General features: G+C 23.4%; 3 protein-coding genes and 1 non-coding gene across 4 annotated transcripts; all 4 read left to right on the forward strand.

Moving 5' to 3' along the window:
- The first annotated feature begins 2,729 nt into the window (after positions 1-2,729).
- LOC149031887 (uncharacterized) lies at positions 2,730-4,547 on the forward strand. Its single transcript, XM_089174355.1, is given in 8 exon segments — positions 2,730-2,835; positions 2,838-3,070; positions 3,182-3,459; positions 3,532-3,786; positions 3,863-4,112; positions 4,189-4,257; positions 4,326-4,415; positions 4,494-4,547. Coding segments are annotated over 8 exon segments (1,335 nt in total).
- Positions 4,548-9,066: 4,519 nt separating this feature from the next.
- On the forward strand, positions 9,067-9,749 carry LOC149031888 (putative gustatory receptor 28b). The gene is made up of 4 exons (XM_089174347.1): positions 9,067-9,262; positions 9,331-9,399; positions 9,472-9,561; positions 9,660-9,749. The coding sequence occupies exons 1-4, from the start codon at positions 9,140-9,142 to the stop codon at positions 9,729-9,731; spliced, it is 354 nt and encodes a 117-aa protein (XP_089030473.1). The 5' UTR covers positions 9,067-9,139; the 3' UTR covers positions 9,732-9,749.
- Positions 9,750-10,859: 1,110 nt separating this feature from the next.
- On the forward strand, positions 10,860-12,148 carry LOC107073518 (putative gustatory receptor 28b). Its single transcript, XM_015334208.2, has 6 exons — positions 10,860-10,993; positions 11,093-11,278; positions 11,352-11,507; positions 11,662-11,773; positions 11,862-11,951; positions 12,016-12,148. Exons 1-6 carry the CDS (start codon positions 10,860-10,862, stop codon positions 12,121-12,123), a joined length of 786 nt encoding a protein of 261 aa, XP_015189694.2. The 3' UTR covers positions 12,124-12,148.
- Positions 12,149-14,028: 1,880 nt separating this feature from the next.
- On the forward strand, positions 14,029-14,443 carry LOC107073519 (uncharacterized). Its single transcript, XR_016177214.1, has 3 exons — positions 14,029-14,092; positions 14,169-14,258; positions 14,330-14,443. It is a non-coding gene; the product is annotated as an uncharacterized LOC107073519 (transcript).
- The last annotated feature ends 3,749 nt before the right edge of the window (positions 14,444-18,192 follow it).

Here is an 18,192-nt window from a genome sequence, read left to right on the forward strand (position 1 = left end):
TAAGTAATATATTTGGATTAAGGGTGTTCGAATTTCCACGTAATCATTCGAGACCGATACTTAGTTTCATTTATTCCATGTTAGTGTTGATTCTTATTTTGAAATGTGGTCAAATTCATATTGAAAGATCCAGACTATTTCATACCATCAGTATCCTTGGTTATTTTTCTATAATATCAAATTTATTAGTGTTACTTATTTGTCTTTTATTGGGATTATATCACACCGAGGTAAGCTTAACATATATTTATTGTAAATTAATATTATTATCTTTTTGTATTGATGATAATAACTTAATTTATTTAATTTGTTTTTTTTTTTATATGAACGAAATAAATGCAGTCATCGAAAAAATGTGCTAAAAGAATAGAAGCAATCGACAAAACGTTACATAATTTAGGTTCATCGTCAACTTTCAATAAAATTTATAGAATAACAACAAGAGATTTGACAATTATTTTCTTCTATTTATTGGTATTTTTCACAACTATTTCATTAGGAAAAATTATGACAAATCAAACAAATTATACAACTCTAGACATATGTTTAAAATTTATACAATACACATACACTTTTATGGTGGAATTTTTAATGTTGTTTCAATATGTTACCATTGTAAGGTAAGTAATAATCCTAAATAATTTTAATAGTAATTTTTTATGTTATGAATGAAAAATCTTTGATAAGCATAGGTGCATTAAATCGGAATTTCAACGTGGAAACGAACTTTTAAGCGACGTTAACGTTTTACCGATTTCTTCAATTGCATCGGAAATAATTGATCGCAAAAAAACCCATGATGGTTCTTTATACATCGAACAATTACTTCCTGTAAATAAGAACAAATTATTTATATGCGTGTCCTCGTCAAAACGTCAAATGCAATCTAAATTGCAAGATGCTAATTATCAATTAAATAGAAGTAAATTGCTTTTACGAACAATCAGGTAAGATTAATATATCAAAATAATAATCAAAATATTTTTTATATAGTTAAAATATTAATGTTTCGTTTTTTTTTTAGACAAATTCATCTGGAATTATACAGAATTTCTAAATGTTTTAGTAAAATGTACGGCTTACAAATATCATTAGAAATTGCAATATGTATTTGTTTTAATACATTCGTTTTATACAATTTGTATGGAAAGTACATTGAAGAAACACCAACTATAAATCTAATTTTTCAATCTGTTTTAACAAGCGTATTTTTCTTTCAAAATGCTGTGAGAATTTTTCTAATTAATTATATCTGCGATAAAACGACGAATGAAGTAAGAAAAAAATTATTCCATTCTCGTTATTTAATTATTTAAGTGATTTGATGATTTTTTGTTTTCTTTTGTTTAGGCTAAACGCACCAGTGAAATTATTTATACGTATTATGGAAAAAGTATGGACGTAGAAATACAAAAAGAGGTTAATATTATTATTAAATAATTTCAGGATTAATTTCATTAATACTTTTATTACTTTTTTTAAAAAAGGTTGAAATGTTTTCCATACAAATGTTGCAATTTCGTAACGCTTATTCTGCATTTGGTTTATACAATTTTGATTGTAAAAAAATCTGTTCGGTTGGTAAAATTATTTATGTTAAATCACGTTATTATAAAAAAAAAAAATAAAAAAATAATTATTTATTTACTTTTCAGTGTCTTGGTGTTATAACTACATACCTGGTAATATTGATACAGGTAGCTGATTCAATTAGAAATGAATCATAAATCCATAAAGTAAATTCTTTTTTTCTTATAAATTAAATAAAGCTTATTGTGTTTAATTATATAAACTTTAATTAATGAAATACTTTAAGAAAATAACATTGTAATTTAATTCACATTCCACTTTATTAATATCTGCCAATAAAAATGTTTTATTGATTTTTATTTATCAATATTTTCATATGAATCACTATGAATTAAAGTTTTTCCTTTTTTTTATTGAAAAAATGTGAAATAAAAAAATAAATATGATTCACTATATGACGTAAATAGATTAAGTTTTTTAATAAAAAAATTTTTTTCTAAGAAAATTAATAATTATAAAACAAATAATAAATTAAAACAAGCAATATAATGTTCATATATCACATATTATGTATTATATACGTCAAATATTTATAACATCATACAACACTTGTATATTTTGTTATTCTACACTATGTTACTCTTCAATCCTATAAATTATATAAATGAAAAATACATAACTATTAAAAAATAAATTGAGTGAATTTTCTACTCGAAATTTAATCGTACAATTTTTATTTAATTTATTTCATTATTTTTGATACTGTTACTGCCTACTTTTATAATCTGATTTTGTTATCTTTACTATAGGGTTACGTATTTTTTATAAACGGTTCTTTTTAATATACTTTTTTAAAGAAAATATAAACAAATTATGGTGTATACGCTAATTTATTCCTTTGACCGTATTTGCAATGTAATAAATTATTCAATAGTATGGTAGATATCGATTAAACGAAAAAAGTAATCTACGACAGGAGTCTTTTAATGTCGCATTCGAGTAACTCCCACGCATTACTATAATATCCTTCGAAGACGCCTCATCTAAATTCGTTTGTGTGTTTCATTGCACAACAACAACAAAAACAAGAAGAAAGACAAAAGTAACGAAAGCTACGGTAATTTTAAATTCACATATTGACAAAATAAAAAATACGTGTTCCTATTACGAAGTATCAGTAAAGACGAAACAAAGTTGCAATGATAAATTTAATAGAATTGTTTATAAAAAAAGCAAAAGTTAATGGAACATCTAAAATCGACAAAATTCCGTCAAAAAGTATAAACGACGTATTAAAACCGATTTATTTTTAAGTACTATATTTGGATTAAGGGTGTTCGAATTTCCACGTAATCATTCGAGACCGATGCTTAGTTTCATTTATTCCATGTTAATGTTTTTTCTTTTTTGGAAATCTGGTCAGACTCATGTTAAAAGATCCCAAGTATTTCAGTTCGTCACAATTCTTGGTTATTTTTCTATAATATCAAATTTATTAGTGTTATTTATTTGTCTTTTATTGGGATTATATCACACTGAGGTAAGCTTAACATATATTTATTGTAAATTAATATTATTATTATTTTGTATTGATGATAATAAATTAATTTCTTTAATTTGTTTTTTTTTTTTATAAACGAAATAAATGCAGTCATCGAAAAAATGTGCTAAAAGAATAGAAGAAATCGACAAAACGTTACAAAATTTAGGTTCATCGTCAACTTTCAATAAAATTTATAGAATAACAATAAGAGATTTGACAATTATTTTCTTTTATTTATTGCTATTTTTCACAACAATTTTATTAGAAAAAATTATGACAAATAATATGATTTATAAAACTGCACACTTATATTTAATATTTTTTCAACACACGTATACTTGTATGGTGCAATTTTTAATGTTGTTTCAATATGTTACCATTGTAAGGTAAGTAATAATCTTAAATAATTATAATAGTAATTTTTTATGCTATGAATGAAAAATCTTCAAAATGCATAGGTGCATTAAATCGGAATTTCAACGTGGAAACGAACTTTTAAGCGACGTTAACGTTTTACCGATTTCTTCAATCGCATCGGAAATAATTGATCGCAAAAAAACACATGATGGTTCTTTGTACATCGAACAATTACTTCCTGTAAATAAGAACAAATTATTTATATGCGTGTCCTCGTCAAAACGTCAAATGCAATCTAAATTGCAAGATGCTAATTATCAATTAAATAGAAGTAAAATGCTTTTACGAACAATCAGGTAAGATTAATATATCAAAATAATAATCAAAATATTTTTTATATAGTTAAAATATTAATGTTTCGTTTTTTTTTAGACAAATTCATCTGGAATTATACAGAATTTCTAAATGTTTTAGTAAAATGTACGGCTTACAAATATCATTAGAAATTGCAATATGTATTTGTTTTAATACATTCGTTATATACCAGTTGTATGGAAAGTACAGTAAAGAAATACCAACTATTATTCTAATTTTAAAATCTGTTATAACAAGCGTATTTTTCTTTCAAAATGCTGTGAGAATTTTTTTAATTAATTATATCTGCGATAAAACGACGAATGAAGTAAGAAAAAAGTTATTCTATTTTCGTTATTTAATTATTTAACTGATTTGATGATTTTTTGTTTTCTTTTGTTTAGGCTAAACGCACCAGTGAAATTATTTATACGTATTATGGAAAAAGTATGGACGTAGAAATACAAAAAGAGGTTAATATTATTATTAAATAATTTCAGGATTAATTTCATTAATACTTTTATTACTTTTTTTTAAACAGGTTGAAATGTTTTCCATACAAATGTTGCAATTTCGTAACGCTTATTCTGCATTTGGTTTATACAATTTTGATTGTAAAAAAATCTGTTCGGTTGGTAAAATTATTTATGTTGAATCAGGTTATTATAAAAAAAAAAAATAAAAAAATAATAATTTAATTACTTTTCAGTGTCTTGGTGTTATAACTACATACCTGGTAATATTGATACAGGTAGCTGATTAAATTAGAAATGAATCATACATCGATAAAGTAAAATTTTTTCTCTTCTAAATTAAATAAAGCTTATTGTGTTTAATTATATAAACTTTAATTAATAAAATACTTTAAGAAAATAACATTGTAATTTAATTCATATTCCACTTTAATAATATCTGCCAATAAAAATATTTTATTGATTTTTATTTATCAATATTTTCATATGAATGACTATGAAATAAAGTTCTTTCTTTTTTTTTTGTTAAAGAAATGTGAAATAAAAAAAATAAATATGATTCATTACATGACGTAAATAGATCAATTTTTTAATAGAAAAATTCTTTTCTGAGATAATTATAAATTATACAACAAAAAATAAATGAAAACGAACAATATAATGTTTATTCACGAACATAAATGTATTAAATGATTTTATGCTACATTTTTCATTATAATTTTTCTACTTATTGCATGTTAATAAAAAAAAAAAATAATAATATTTGAAAGATAGAATGAATAAAAGAGGAGAATAGTGGGGGTGGACAAAAGATAATACTTTTCTAATGAATAATTTGTTATTAATTTCTATGCAGAAAAAAAAGGTAATTCCCATTAGTAGTTTTTCCAACTAAAGCAAAAAATACAAACTTATAAAGGTTCATGTTCACTTTTTACGTTAAAATGATTAATAAAAAATATATTCTATACCAAAGTAAATATAACTGCAAGTAATAAGTTGAACATTAGTAGTTTCATTGCAAAACTTCACACAGAATGTGTACTTTCTATTTGAACAATCTATTAAACGAAGTTTGTATTTATTATTAACAAATTAAAGTTTGTGAACAAGAAGTTTAAAAAATTTTGTCAATGCAACGTTTGATCATTGATCAAATTATCAGTGGATTTATTTAAAACAAAAAAATATATAAAAATTATTTTATCGAAGAAATGTTAATATCAAAAGAATTTCGTGGTAGTATTAAACCAATTGTAATATTAAATTCAATTTTTACAACGGGTTTGATGGAATATTTTTTCGATGATAAGATAAACGCAATTGGTATAATTTATGCATTATTATCTAACACCCTATACATTTTAATATTATTAAAATATCCATTTTATTCATCGGTTGTATTTAATATAAACATATCGAGTTTTGTTAAATCTACGTACGAAATTTATAAATATATCGAATGCATATATTACTTGTTTACAAATACTGGTGGAATTCTAAGAAGAAAGGTAACATTTACTTATGTATGTATTTTATTACTGTAATTTGTTTATATAGATTACAATGATTTATTTCTTATTTGTAGAAAACAAAACGTTTTATGTTACAAGTGGACACTTGTAATGGAAATATGAATAAATTGAATATACCAATGAACTTTTCTAAATGTTTTCGACAACAGTGTTATATAATAATATTTTCAATGATTATATTTATTTCTATGATACTTACGAGTTTTAAATCATTACAATATATTAATTATACATTTTGGCAAATATTAATTCACATTTATCTTAGAAGATTTCCATTTTTGTCATTGATAATTACAGATGTTACTTTTATATTTTGGATAAGGTAAGTAAATTATACAAAATTATCCAATAATTTGTTAAATATTTTAACGAATCTTATATATATTCAACAGATATATCAAAATTAAATTTAGTCAATTAAATGAATTATTAAAAAATATGTTAACAACTACCATCGATTTGCCACAACATAAAAGAATCTTTGAAATTTGGAATAACGTGAAGAATGATTCTCGTACATATGATGTTCAAGGAACATATAAATCAAACAAAAATATTGTAAAAATAAAAAAAGTTAGGTAATTATACCATAAACATAATTATTTTAAATAAATATCAATTTAACATATATTTTTTGTTTGTGCTAAAGGGAATTACATCTCGAATTAATAAAGTGTGCAAAGACTATGAACGATGCTTATGGTTTACATGTTTTAATGTCAATATCAACAGCATCTTTAGTAATCACAGTATCTTCTTATATTCAGTATAATTTTATGATATCTAAGGAATATTCTCAGCATCCATTTACATGTTCCTTTTTTCCCTATTGGATTGTTTATCACATGTTTAAGATTTTCATAATATGCCACGTTTGTGCATCAGCTGCAACCGAGGTATTTTACTTAAATATTTCTTATCTTTTTTTCTTACGATTTATTATAAACATTTTATCTGAAAAATTTTCACGAAAGATTTTTGATAAAACGAAATCATTATTTTTTCTATCGTTTTTATTCTATTTTTTGCTTACTTACATGCAACAAATACGGGAGATATTCTTTGCGAATTGTACGAACCGTCAACCAGCATGGAATTTCGTTCAGAAGTAATAATTTATTATTGCATATTATTACAAGTAATCGATTTGAATTAGTTTACGATACATTTTGTGTGTGTGTGTGTTTTTTTTAAGGTTTACAACTTCACTTTACAACACGTTCAAAATCCATTGTCATTTACCGCTTGTGGTTTCTTCAATCTCGACAATAGATTGATTTATAGTGTAAGTTAAATTGATTTTTTTTTTCATTCACTTTTGAATGTTAGATGATAATTTAAATATTGCATATTTTTTTTGTTTATTTTTAGGTAATCGGTGGAGTCTTAACTTATCTCGTTATTCTCATTCAAATTGGAGGCTCACCAATCACAATATTGTATACCAATTCAACGGAATCAACTAATTACTGATTATTATTGTATAATACTTGTATTTTTTGTTAGATGTACACTATGTTACTCTTTAATCCTATAAATTATATAAATGATAAATACATAACTATTAAAAAATAAATTGAGTAAATTATCTACTCGAAATTTAATTGTACAATTTTTATTTAATTTATTTCATTATTTTTGATACTGTTACTACTGTCTACTTTTATGATCTGATTTTGTTATCTTTACTATAGGGTTACGTATCTTTTATACACGGTTCTTTTTAATATACTTTTTTAAAGAAAATATAAAGAAATTATGGTGTATAGGTTAATTTATTTCTTTGACCGTATTTGCAATGGAATAAATTATTCAATAGTATGGTAGATATCGATTAAACGAAAAAAGTAATCTACGATATGAGTCTTTTAATGTCGCATTCGAGTAACTCTCAAGCATTACTATAATATCCTTCGAAGACGTCTCATCGAACTTCGTTTGTGTGTTTCATTGCACGAAAAAAAAAACAAGAAGAAAGACAAAAGTAACGAAAGCTACGGTGTTTTCAAATTTACATATCGATATAATAACAGATACGTGTTCCTATTGCGAAGTATCAGCAAAGACGACACAAAGTTGCAATGATAAATTTAATAGAATTGTTTATAAAAAAAGCAAAAGTTAATAGAACATCTAAAATCGACAAAATTTCATCGAAAAGTATAAACGACGTATTAAAACCGATTTATTTTTTAAGTACTATATTTGGATTACGGGTGTTCGAATTTCCACGTAATCATTCGAGACCGATACTTAGTTTCATTTATTCCATGTCATTATTTTCTTTGTCTCATTTATGTTGGTCTTATCGTCAAGACAAAATGATAAAATTAAAAAGTTTTAATTTTGAAGAAATTTTAGGTAACATTTTTACGATTCTTAACAACATTATGTTACTTGTTCTACTTCTATTGGGATTATATCACAGTAATGTAAGTCTAATATATTTATTTATAATAATTTCTTTTTAATTAATAAAATTAATAAATTGATTTCTTTTTTTTTTTTGGAAACACAAAATATATATCTACAGTACTCGAAAATTTGTGCAAAAAAAATAAACGAAATCGACAAGACGCTTCAAACGTTAGGTTCACCGTCATATTTCAACAGCATTTATAAAAGAACGATATGTGAAATTACGATCGTTATTATTTACTTAATTATACAAAACATAGTAATCGCCGCTGGAATGATTTCATACAATACCTTAAATACCAGTTTTTTGTTCATATTTTCTTGTATATTTTTTTATTTTTATTTTGCTCTGGTAGAATTTATGACGTTGATTGATTTTATTACCGTTGTAAGGTACGTAATAATCTTAAATAATTATATTAGTAATTTTTTTATTTTATGAATGAAAAAAATCTTCAAAACGCATAGGTGCATTAAATCGGAATTTAAACGTGGAAACGAACTTTTAAGCGACGTTAATGTTTTACCGATTTCTTCAATCGCATCGGAAATAATTGATCGCAAACAAACCCATGATGGTTCTTTGTACATTGAAAAATTACTTCCTGTAAATTCGAAAAAATTATTTACATGCGTGTCATCGTCAAAACGTCAAACGCAATCTAAGTTGCAAGTTACTAATTATAAATTAAATAGAAGTAAAATGCTTTTACGAACAATCAGGTAAGATTAATATATCAAAATAATAATCAAAATATTTTTTATATAGTTATAATATTAATGTTTCGTTTTTTTTTAGACAAATTCATCTGGAATTATACAGAATTTCTAAATGTTTTAGTAAAATGTACGGCATACAGATATCATTAGAAATTGCAATTTGTATTTTGAGTACTACATTTACTTTATACGATTTTTATGAAAAATACATGAAAAATATGTATAACGTAATGAGCATGACATTTCAATTCGTTGTAATGATTTTATGTTTGTTTCAATATTTTATGAAAATCTTTATGGTTAATTACGTCTGTGACAGAACTTCGAATGAGGTAAGACAAAATTATTCTATTTTTGTTATTTAATTATCTATTTGATGATTTTCTTTTATTTTGTTCAGGCTAAACGTACTAATGAAATCATTCACACGTTTTATGGTAAAAATACGGACACCGAAATACGAAGAGAGGTTATTAATATTATTATTAAATATTTCATGATTAATTTAATTAATATTATTTATGTTTTTATTTTGTAACAGGTTGAAGTATTTTCTATGCAAATGATGCAGTTTCGTAGCGCGTATTCTGCATTTGGTTTATACAATTTTAATTGCAAACAAATTTGTTCGGTTTGTACAACTTTCTTATGTTGAATTACGTTATTATAAAAAAAATAAATAATAATAATAATAATAATAATAATAATTTATTTATATTTATTCTTCAGTGTATAGGTATTATAACGACACACCTGGTAATATTGATACAGGTAGCTGATTCATTTAACAAAAAATTATAAATTGGTATAGTATTTTTTTTTTATTATTGTAAACTAAATGAACGAATTATGTTCAGTTATAAAAACTACGAATAAATCAACTTTTTCATGTAAAAATAAATTTGTTTAAATTCCTATTTTATTATGTACCTTATAAATAATTTTTTAATTCATACTTATTTCAATACTATCAAAGAATTCATGTTTTTTTTTGAACCACTCTTTTCAGTGTCAACAATTTTGTTTTTTCGAATGGAAAAAAAGTAACACCATAAATATTTTACCAGAAAAGGATAATACTATTCTAATGAATAATTTATTATTAATTTGTATAATGCAAAAATGTAATAACTATAAGTGGATATTCTACGAATCATCATTAGGAAAAAAGAAAAGTAATTACCACTACTCTAAATGCGAATATAGATTAGAAGGATATTAACCAATACAACGAAAGAAAATATCATGCAACCAATGAGTTGTAAACTTTCATAAGTGTAACATTTAAAACATCATAGAAGAATATCTTGCAACTCTTGTTTAATTCTAACAACATATAAAAGTATCAGTGCATTTAATTTAAATTAATTAGTGCATTTAATAAAAAAAAAAAATAAAAAAATATTTGAAGCAAATGTCGTCGTCAATCGAATTTCGTCAAAGTATCAAACCATTGATAATAATAAATTCGATATTTGACACCGGTTTGGTTGAATATTTCATTGATAATAAAATAAACACGATTGGTATGATTTACGCATGTTTTTCAATCATTTTTTTTTGTTCGATGGATTCTATTTGTTCATTTTATTCGAAACTTGCCGACGTTGATCAACCAATTCTTATCAAAATAAGCGATCGATTATATCAAATAAATAATTATGTGTCTCACGTTTTTGGTATTATCGCTGGTATTTTAAGAAGAAAGGTAAATTTCGAAACATTTTTTATTCATATAATTTTAATCGTGATTAGTATTATTATTATATACTGTGTTCGTTCGATTTTTGACAGGAGATTAAACGTTTGTTAATGCAAATAGAAACTTGCAATAAAAGGATGGAACAATTGAATATACCATTTAAATTATCGAAAATTTTTTATCTACAATTTTATCTAATATCAATTGTCATTATTTTAACGATAATTATGATAATACTTAATATTCGTTGGGTAATATTTCTGATCGTTACGTACAATATACCTTATATTATATTTTACGTTGAAAATTGTCCATTTATCGTATTGCTAATTGGTGATATCACTTTTATATTTTGGATAAGGTAAGTTAATCTATTTAATATATTATTAATTAAAATATAATAATTATTATTATACATAATAGTAAAATTTGTCGAAACAAATTTTATATTTCAAAATAGGTATATTAAAATGGGATTAAACGATTTGAACGTATTATTAAAAAACATGCTAACAACTAATATTTATTCACCTCAACATAAAAGAGTTCTTCAAATGGAAAATAATAAAAAAAATGATTTTCTATTATCAGATATTTATTCAACGAATAATTCAAACGATGACGTCGTAAAAATGAAAAAAATCAAGTAAACATTATAATTTCATTATTATTTAACTCAAACTATTTTGTTAATTGTTTAATAATTATCTTTATCGTAGAGAAATACATTTGGAATTAATAAAATGTGCTAGAAATGTAATCGACACTTACGGATTACATATTTTATTAACAATAACAATGGCTTTTATTTTAATCACCGTTATATCTTACAATATTTATTATACAATTATAACTTCAAACAAACCAACAGACGGGTACGAATTAAGCTGCTATATTTTTTGGATTATTTATTTTGGTTTAAAGATCATTGTAGTGGGTCACGTGTGCGCGGAAACTGTAACAGAGGTATGTTTTAAAATTAAACATTTATTATGCATTACACTTTCTTGACATTTTTTTTTTACCAAGTATTCGACGAATTAATTATTTGTTATTATTTTTTTGTTTACATGCGTCAAATACCGGAGATATACTTTGCGAATTGTACGAACCTTCAACCAGCATGGAATTTCGTACCGAAGTAATTAATAATAATTAATGCAAATTTACGATAATAATTTTATGATATTATAATGGCATGATTTTTAATCAAATCTTTTGTTTGTTAGATTCGCGATTTTATCGTACAACTTATTCAAAATCCATTGTCATTTACAGCCTGTGGTTATATTGATCTTGATCATACATTGATAAGTGGTGTAAGTTACAAACATAATTTTTGTATGTATAATTTATATTATATATTAAATTTATTCATTTTAGGTAATTGGTACGGTAACAACTTATCTGGTTATTCTCATTCAAATTGGTAGCACACAATCAAAAAATGTTTTTGAAAATTCTACCGTCCTGTTTAACAACTCATTCTAAAAATATTTTAATCTGATAAAATAAAGTTAAGTAATTTTTACCCTAAGTCAATGACACAATTCATAATAAACTTCTATATTATTATATGTTATCACTTTAATGCAACAAAATAGATAGATTGAAAGTAGAATTTAGTATCGTTTGAAAATTTCACCAAATTGTCACTAATTTTCATAAATTGGAAATATTTTTTATATTAAATTTGTATTGTTCATCGTGTTACTTTAACTTTATTGTATCAATAAAATAAAAACAAATTAGATAGAAAAGAAAGAAAAGATAATATCCTTCCAATGAATAATTTCTTCTAATTTGAAAAATGTAATAAGATAAAATAACCTTTTAGTTGAATTCATCGAATAATCGAAAAAAAACATGAATTAAGGTCATAATAATATTCGATATAAATGTAATAAGGTGCAAAACAGGTAACCGAGTTATGAGTGTGTCCTTAGTGTGCTTTCAAAATTCAACAGAGAATGTTCTATTAAACAAAATATTTAAATAATCCAAAATTTTCAATCATTGTATTATAAATTATTATCTCGAAAAAAAGAAAATGTTTCAATCTGATGAATTTCGTCGAGGTATCAAACCATTGATAATAATTAATTCAATGTTTACCACCGGATTGGTGGAATATTTTAACGATAGTAAGATAAACGCGATTGGTTTGATTTATGCTTGTTCAACGATACTTGTTTATATTTACATGATACATCAATTTAAATTTCTTGAAAAATCTTTTGAACCAAATCAACCATACCTTATAAAATTAACATTTGAATTATCCATTTATAGTCATTATTTATATCATTTTATTACCATAATTACTGGACTACTTCGAAGAAAGGTAAATCAAATATATTTCGTTACATTAAATAATTAAAATTACATTTCATTCGCAAAGATTTTCATTTCATTAATTCTTTTATTTTTCTTACAGAAAGTGAAAAGTTTTTTGTTGCAAATGGAAACTTGTATTCGTACAATGAATCAATTAAAAATACCATCAAATTTATCGAAATGTTATTGGTTACAGTATTATCATATATTAATAATGATTTTACTTTTCATAGTTTTATTAATGACCGATATTAATTGGTTAATAATATTTGGACATAATTTTATGTCGTATTTAAGAATATATTATATAGAACGTTATCCTTTATTTTTATTATCAGTGACCGAAATTACATTTATGTTTTGGATGAGGTAAGTTTTTCCACAATTTATTTATATGAAAAATAATATTAAACATTTAATTATATTTTAACGAATTTATATATAGATTTATAAAAATGAAATTTGGTCAATTGAATGAATTATTAAAAAGTATGCTAACTACAACTAACAATTCACCGCAACATAAAAGAATGATTAAAATGAGAAATAATTGGAAAAATGATTCTGCATCAGCTGATATTCATCGAATATATGAATCAAACGAGAATGTTGTCAAGATTAAAATAGCCCAGTAATTATAGTGCAATTATTGTTGAATGAACTCTTGATATCTAAAAAATTATATTAATTTATCATACTTTTCATTTTTTATCATAGAAAGTTACATTTGGAATTAATGAAATGTGCTAAAAATATTAACAATGCTTACAGCATAAATATTTTATTATCCATATCAATGTCTACTATTTTAATAACAATTATGTCTTACAATTTGTATAATAACATAATTATTGGAATAGGCCGAAGAAATATAAATGCAATAATTAGTTTATCTTATTGGATTTTTATATATATGTTTAAGATCATTATGATTAGTCATCTATGTGCAACAACTAGTGCTGAAGTATGTTTATTAATTATTCATTATTTTCTTTTTCATTATAAAACGAATTGTTTAAAAATTGTAAATAATTTATATGTATATATTTTACATGCGTCAAATATCGGAGATATCATTTGTGAATTATATATACCAACAACTAGCAAGGAATTTCGTACTGAGGTAATAATTAATAAATTATATTTTAATTTAATTTGTATTTTAATTAATATAAATATATTTGTGTTAATATTTTTAGATCAGTGATTTTACTTTACAACTTATTCAAAACCCATTGTCATTTACATGCTGTGGATTTTTTCAACTCAATCATACATTGATAAGCAAAGTAAACGCAACATTTAAAATTAATTGATAATAAATAACTAATATGTATAAAAAATTACTTTTTTTTTTTAGGTAATCGTTTCAGTAACAACATATCTCGTTATTTTAATACAAGTTGGCAACCTACCACCACAAGTTTTTAATGACGATTTGATTTCTTAAACATAAATTACTCTGCTAAATAATTCATTGACACGTATATAAGAATTTATAATAATATTTCTGTAATATATATATATGCAACATTTAAAAAATAAAAAATTCTTATTAGATAGTGAAACGAATCGTCGATATAAAGTTCTTTTTTAATAATGAGTTTATTATTGATTTTTATTTAATAACGAGAGAATACAAATGGAAAATAAAGAAAATGCATTTCACGGAATAACAAAAAAGATACAATATTAAATATTAATGAAAGGTTTTTTATTTGAATAATACCTGAGCACTACCTATACCTATTTTACCTTAATAATAATACTTATTAGAAAAACACTCAAGTATAATAAAATGGAAAGACCGATAGAAAGTATTAGTATTGTTCGAAGACTTCACACCAACGGGGGTTAACTCGAAGTTAAGAAAATAAAAAAAACTATCTTTTTAATTAAAAAGAAAAAAGACAAAAGAAACCTTTTCAAATGTTTCAATCAAAAGAATTTCAACGTTCGGTTATGCCATTAATTATTACGAATAGTATTGTTTGTACCGGCCTATTGGAATATTTCGTTGATAAAAAAATTCGTACAATCGGTTTTGTTTATTTAATTTGTTGTCTAATTTATTTCTTTTCGTTAGTTTGGAAGTTTAAAGATTTACTTGGTCTAGTTAAGGGTCAACAAGAAACGGATATTATTACAATTATTTCTAAACTTCAATACGCTAATAACATCACATTATACGTCACTGCAATTTTCGGTGGTCTGACGAGAAAAAAGGTAAACAATAATTATATATATATTATACTGGTAAATATTTTCATACGAGTTATACATAAGTTGATTGATCATTTTATTCGTTATTTTTTTTTTTTTTTTTTTTGTATTTACAGGGAATAGCATTATTCTTGAAACAATTGGAAAATTGTAAACAACAAATGGACAAGTTGAATATCTCTCGAAATTATTCTTCACTTTTTCGAATTCAATGTATTGGTAGTTTAATAATAAGTTTTTTAATGTCAAGTTTAATTATAGTCGATGCTTATTGGTTTGTCCAAGTTGATTTAAGGTTAGATTATAGTGACGTGATTCAACTTTATTTTTTCGACAATTATTCTACCATCATGTATATGATCACTGATTATACTTTTGTATTTTGGATCTGGTAAGTTTGTTCTTTTTTTTTCGTTTTATCTATTAAAATAAAAGTATGTTTTTGTTGTTGTTAACAGGTATATAAAGAATAAATTAAAACAATTAAATGACTCACTTAAAAGTATGTTAACTACAACTATTGATTCACCACAACATAAACGAATAATTCGAATAAAAGATAATTGGGAAGATGATTGTTTGTTATCTAATATTTATGGAACGTACAAAGCTAATGAGAATCTAATAAAATTAAAAACAATCAAGTAAGTCATTGGATTTGATCAAATTTATTCTTATTCATCAAATTTTTTTAATAATTTTTTGTTTTATTTGAATTAAAGAAAAATCCATTTGGAATTAATCAAATGTGCAAGAATTTTAAACGAAGCATATGGATTAAATATTTTTTTAACGTTAATCTTAAACATTTTCTTTATCACTGAATTATTGTACACCACATATACTATAATATTTATAAATAAAATTGATAAATGGATAATGCAATGTTATGCCCTGATTTATTGGGTCGTTTTTTTTATCATTAAAATATTGGCAATAAATTACATGTGTCAAGCAACTGTGACAGAAGTATGTTCATATGTTTCTTTTCTAAGACTTTAAGAAAATTTTTCTATAAAAAAAAAAAAATATTAATAACGCATACTGATTTGTATTTTGTTCTTTTATATGTTTTAAACACCGGTGACATACTTTTCGAATTGTATGAGCCCTTAACCAGCAAGAAATTTCGCGATGAAGTAAGAAATAAGTTAATTTATTTATTTAAAATTAAATTAATTAAAAAAATGTACATTTTAAATTTGTAATATTTCTTTTTTAGATTCGAAATTTTATATATCAATTAGTGAAAAATAGTTTGACGTTTACCGCATGCAGATTTTTTGATTTAAATCATACATATTTATACAATGTAAGAACAAATTAAATCATCTATTTGTTTAATTATTTGTTTTATAAAAATGTAATATTTGTAAAACCTGTTTTAGGCGTTCGGTTCGATTACGACCTATCTTATAATTCTTATACAGGTTGGAGATCATCCTAAAGTATTGTTTAATTCTAATATAAACAATAATTCAACATTGGACATAGAACGATAAAATAAAAATGACTTTTTCAATCCGGTTTTATTTATAGCACATAACATTATAACATTTATTATATTTTTTGTATATTTAACTTTAATTATATATTATTATTATAAATTTATATTACAAGATAAATATTATCTTTTTTTACTTTAATAATGATAAAACTTAATCCTTTAATAGAACGATCCATTTAATAAATAATTACTTATTGATTTACATTTGATAATGAGTTAGAAAATTTGTTTAATCGAATAGACAAAGAAAAAAGAAAAAAAAAAGAAAAAGAATTGTAAATGATAATAAGAAGAAAGAAAAATAAAAGAAAAATAATAATAATAGTGAATTGTAACGTAAGTTTATGAAACTTATAGTCATTAATATCTATTACGATGTCATATTAGTATAATAAGAATAGAGAAAGTCTAATAGTAGAACTTTAGTATCGTTCGAAATCTTCAGCAAGAAGTTTGCAAATAAATAAATAAAAAAACCTTTAATATTTGTATTTTAAAAAAAGTGAGAAATATTTTATTATTTAAGAAATCTATTGCAACAAATTTTCCAAATGTTTCCATCGAAAAAATTTCAACGTTCTATCATGCCATTGATTATTGCAAATTCCATAGTTTGTACCGGTTTATTGGAATATTTTATCGATCGAAAGCTTCACGTTATTGGTTTTATTTATGTCATTTGTTGTTCAATTTTTTATAGTGTTTTATTTTTTAATCTTAACGATGTGATATTTGAAATATCGGCACTTACACAGACAAAAACGTTACAATTTATTGCCATATATGAATTTTATGGTAATACATTATTGTATGGTATTGCACTGTTCGCTGGTGTTTTAAGAAGAAAGGTAAACATTTTCCAATTATTTTTATATCATTATGTATGATACATGTGCTCATAATTGTGATAATAATTTAAATCAAAATAAAAAAGAAGTTATTTCATATCCGATTTAATGATTGTATTATTTATACACATCATATATATTTATGATTTAAATCACTTTCATAATTATGAGCAAATATTATATTAAAGTTGTGATGTAATCTAATCAATAAATAATTTACATTTTTACAGCAAATTAGATTATTTATAAAACAATTGGAAATGTGTACAAAAAGAATAGACGAATTGAAAGTATCGAGAAATTATTCTGCCATTTTACGATACCAATATATATCAATCGTAATACTAATTGTAGTATTATTGGGAATAATAATTACCGATTTTTTATGGTTTACTTATATAAGAAAATTAGTGAATTCCACTTTGATATTTCTGTACTTTTTCTTAGACAATTATCCTTCTATAGTAATTATGATTATTGATTTCTCTTTTATATTTTGGATTAGGTAAGTCGATTGTTTTACATTTATATATTTTTTTAAAAATCATAAACGAATTATACTTTAATTAGGTTCACAAAAATGAAATTTGGTCAATTGAACAATGTATTGAAAAATATGTTGACATCAACCAATGATATTCCTCA

The sequence above is a fragment of the Polistes dominula genome, unplaced genomic scaffold (assembly GCF_049000335.1).
Source record: "Polistes dominula isolate Pdom_NZ unplaced genomic scaffold, Pdom_raw_medaka contig_83, whole genome shotgun sequence".
NCBI lineage: Eukaryota > Metazoa > Arthropoda > Insecta > Hymenoptera > Vespidae > Polistes > Polistes dominula.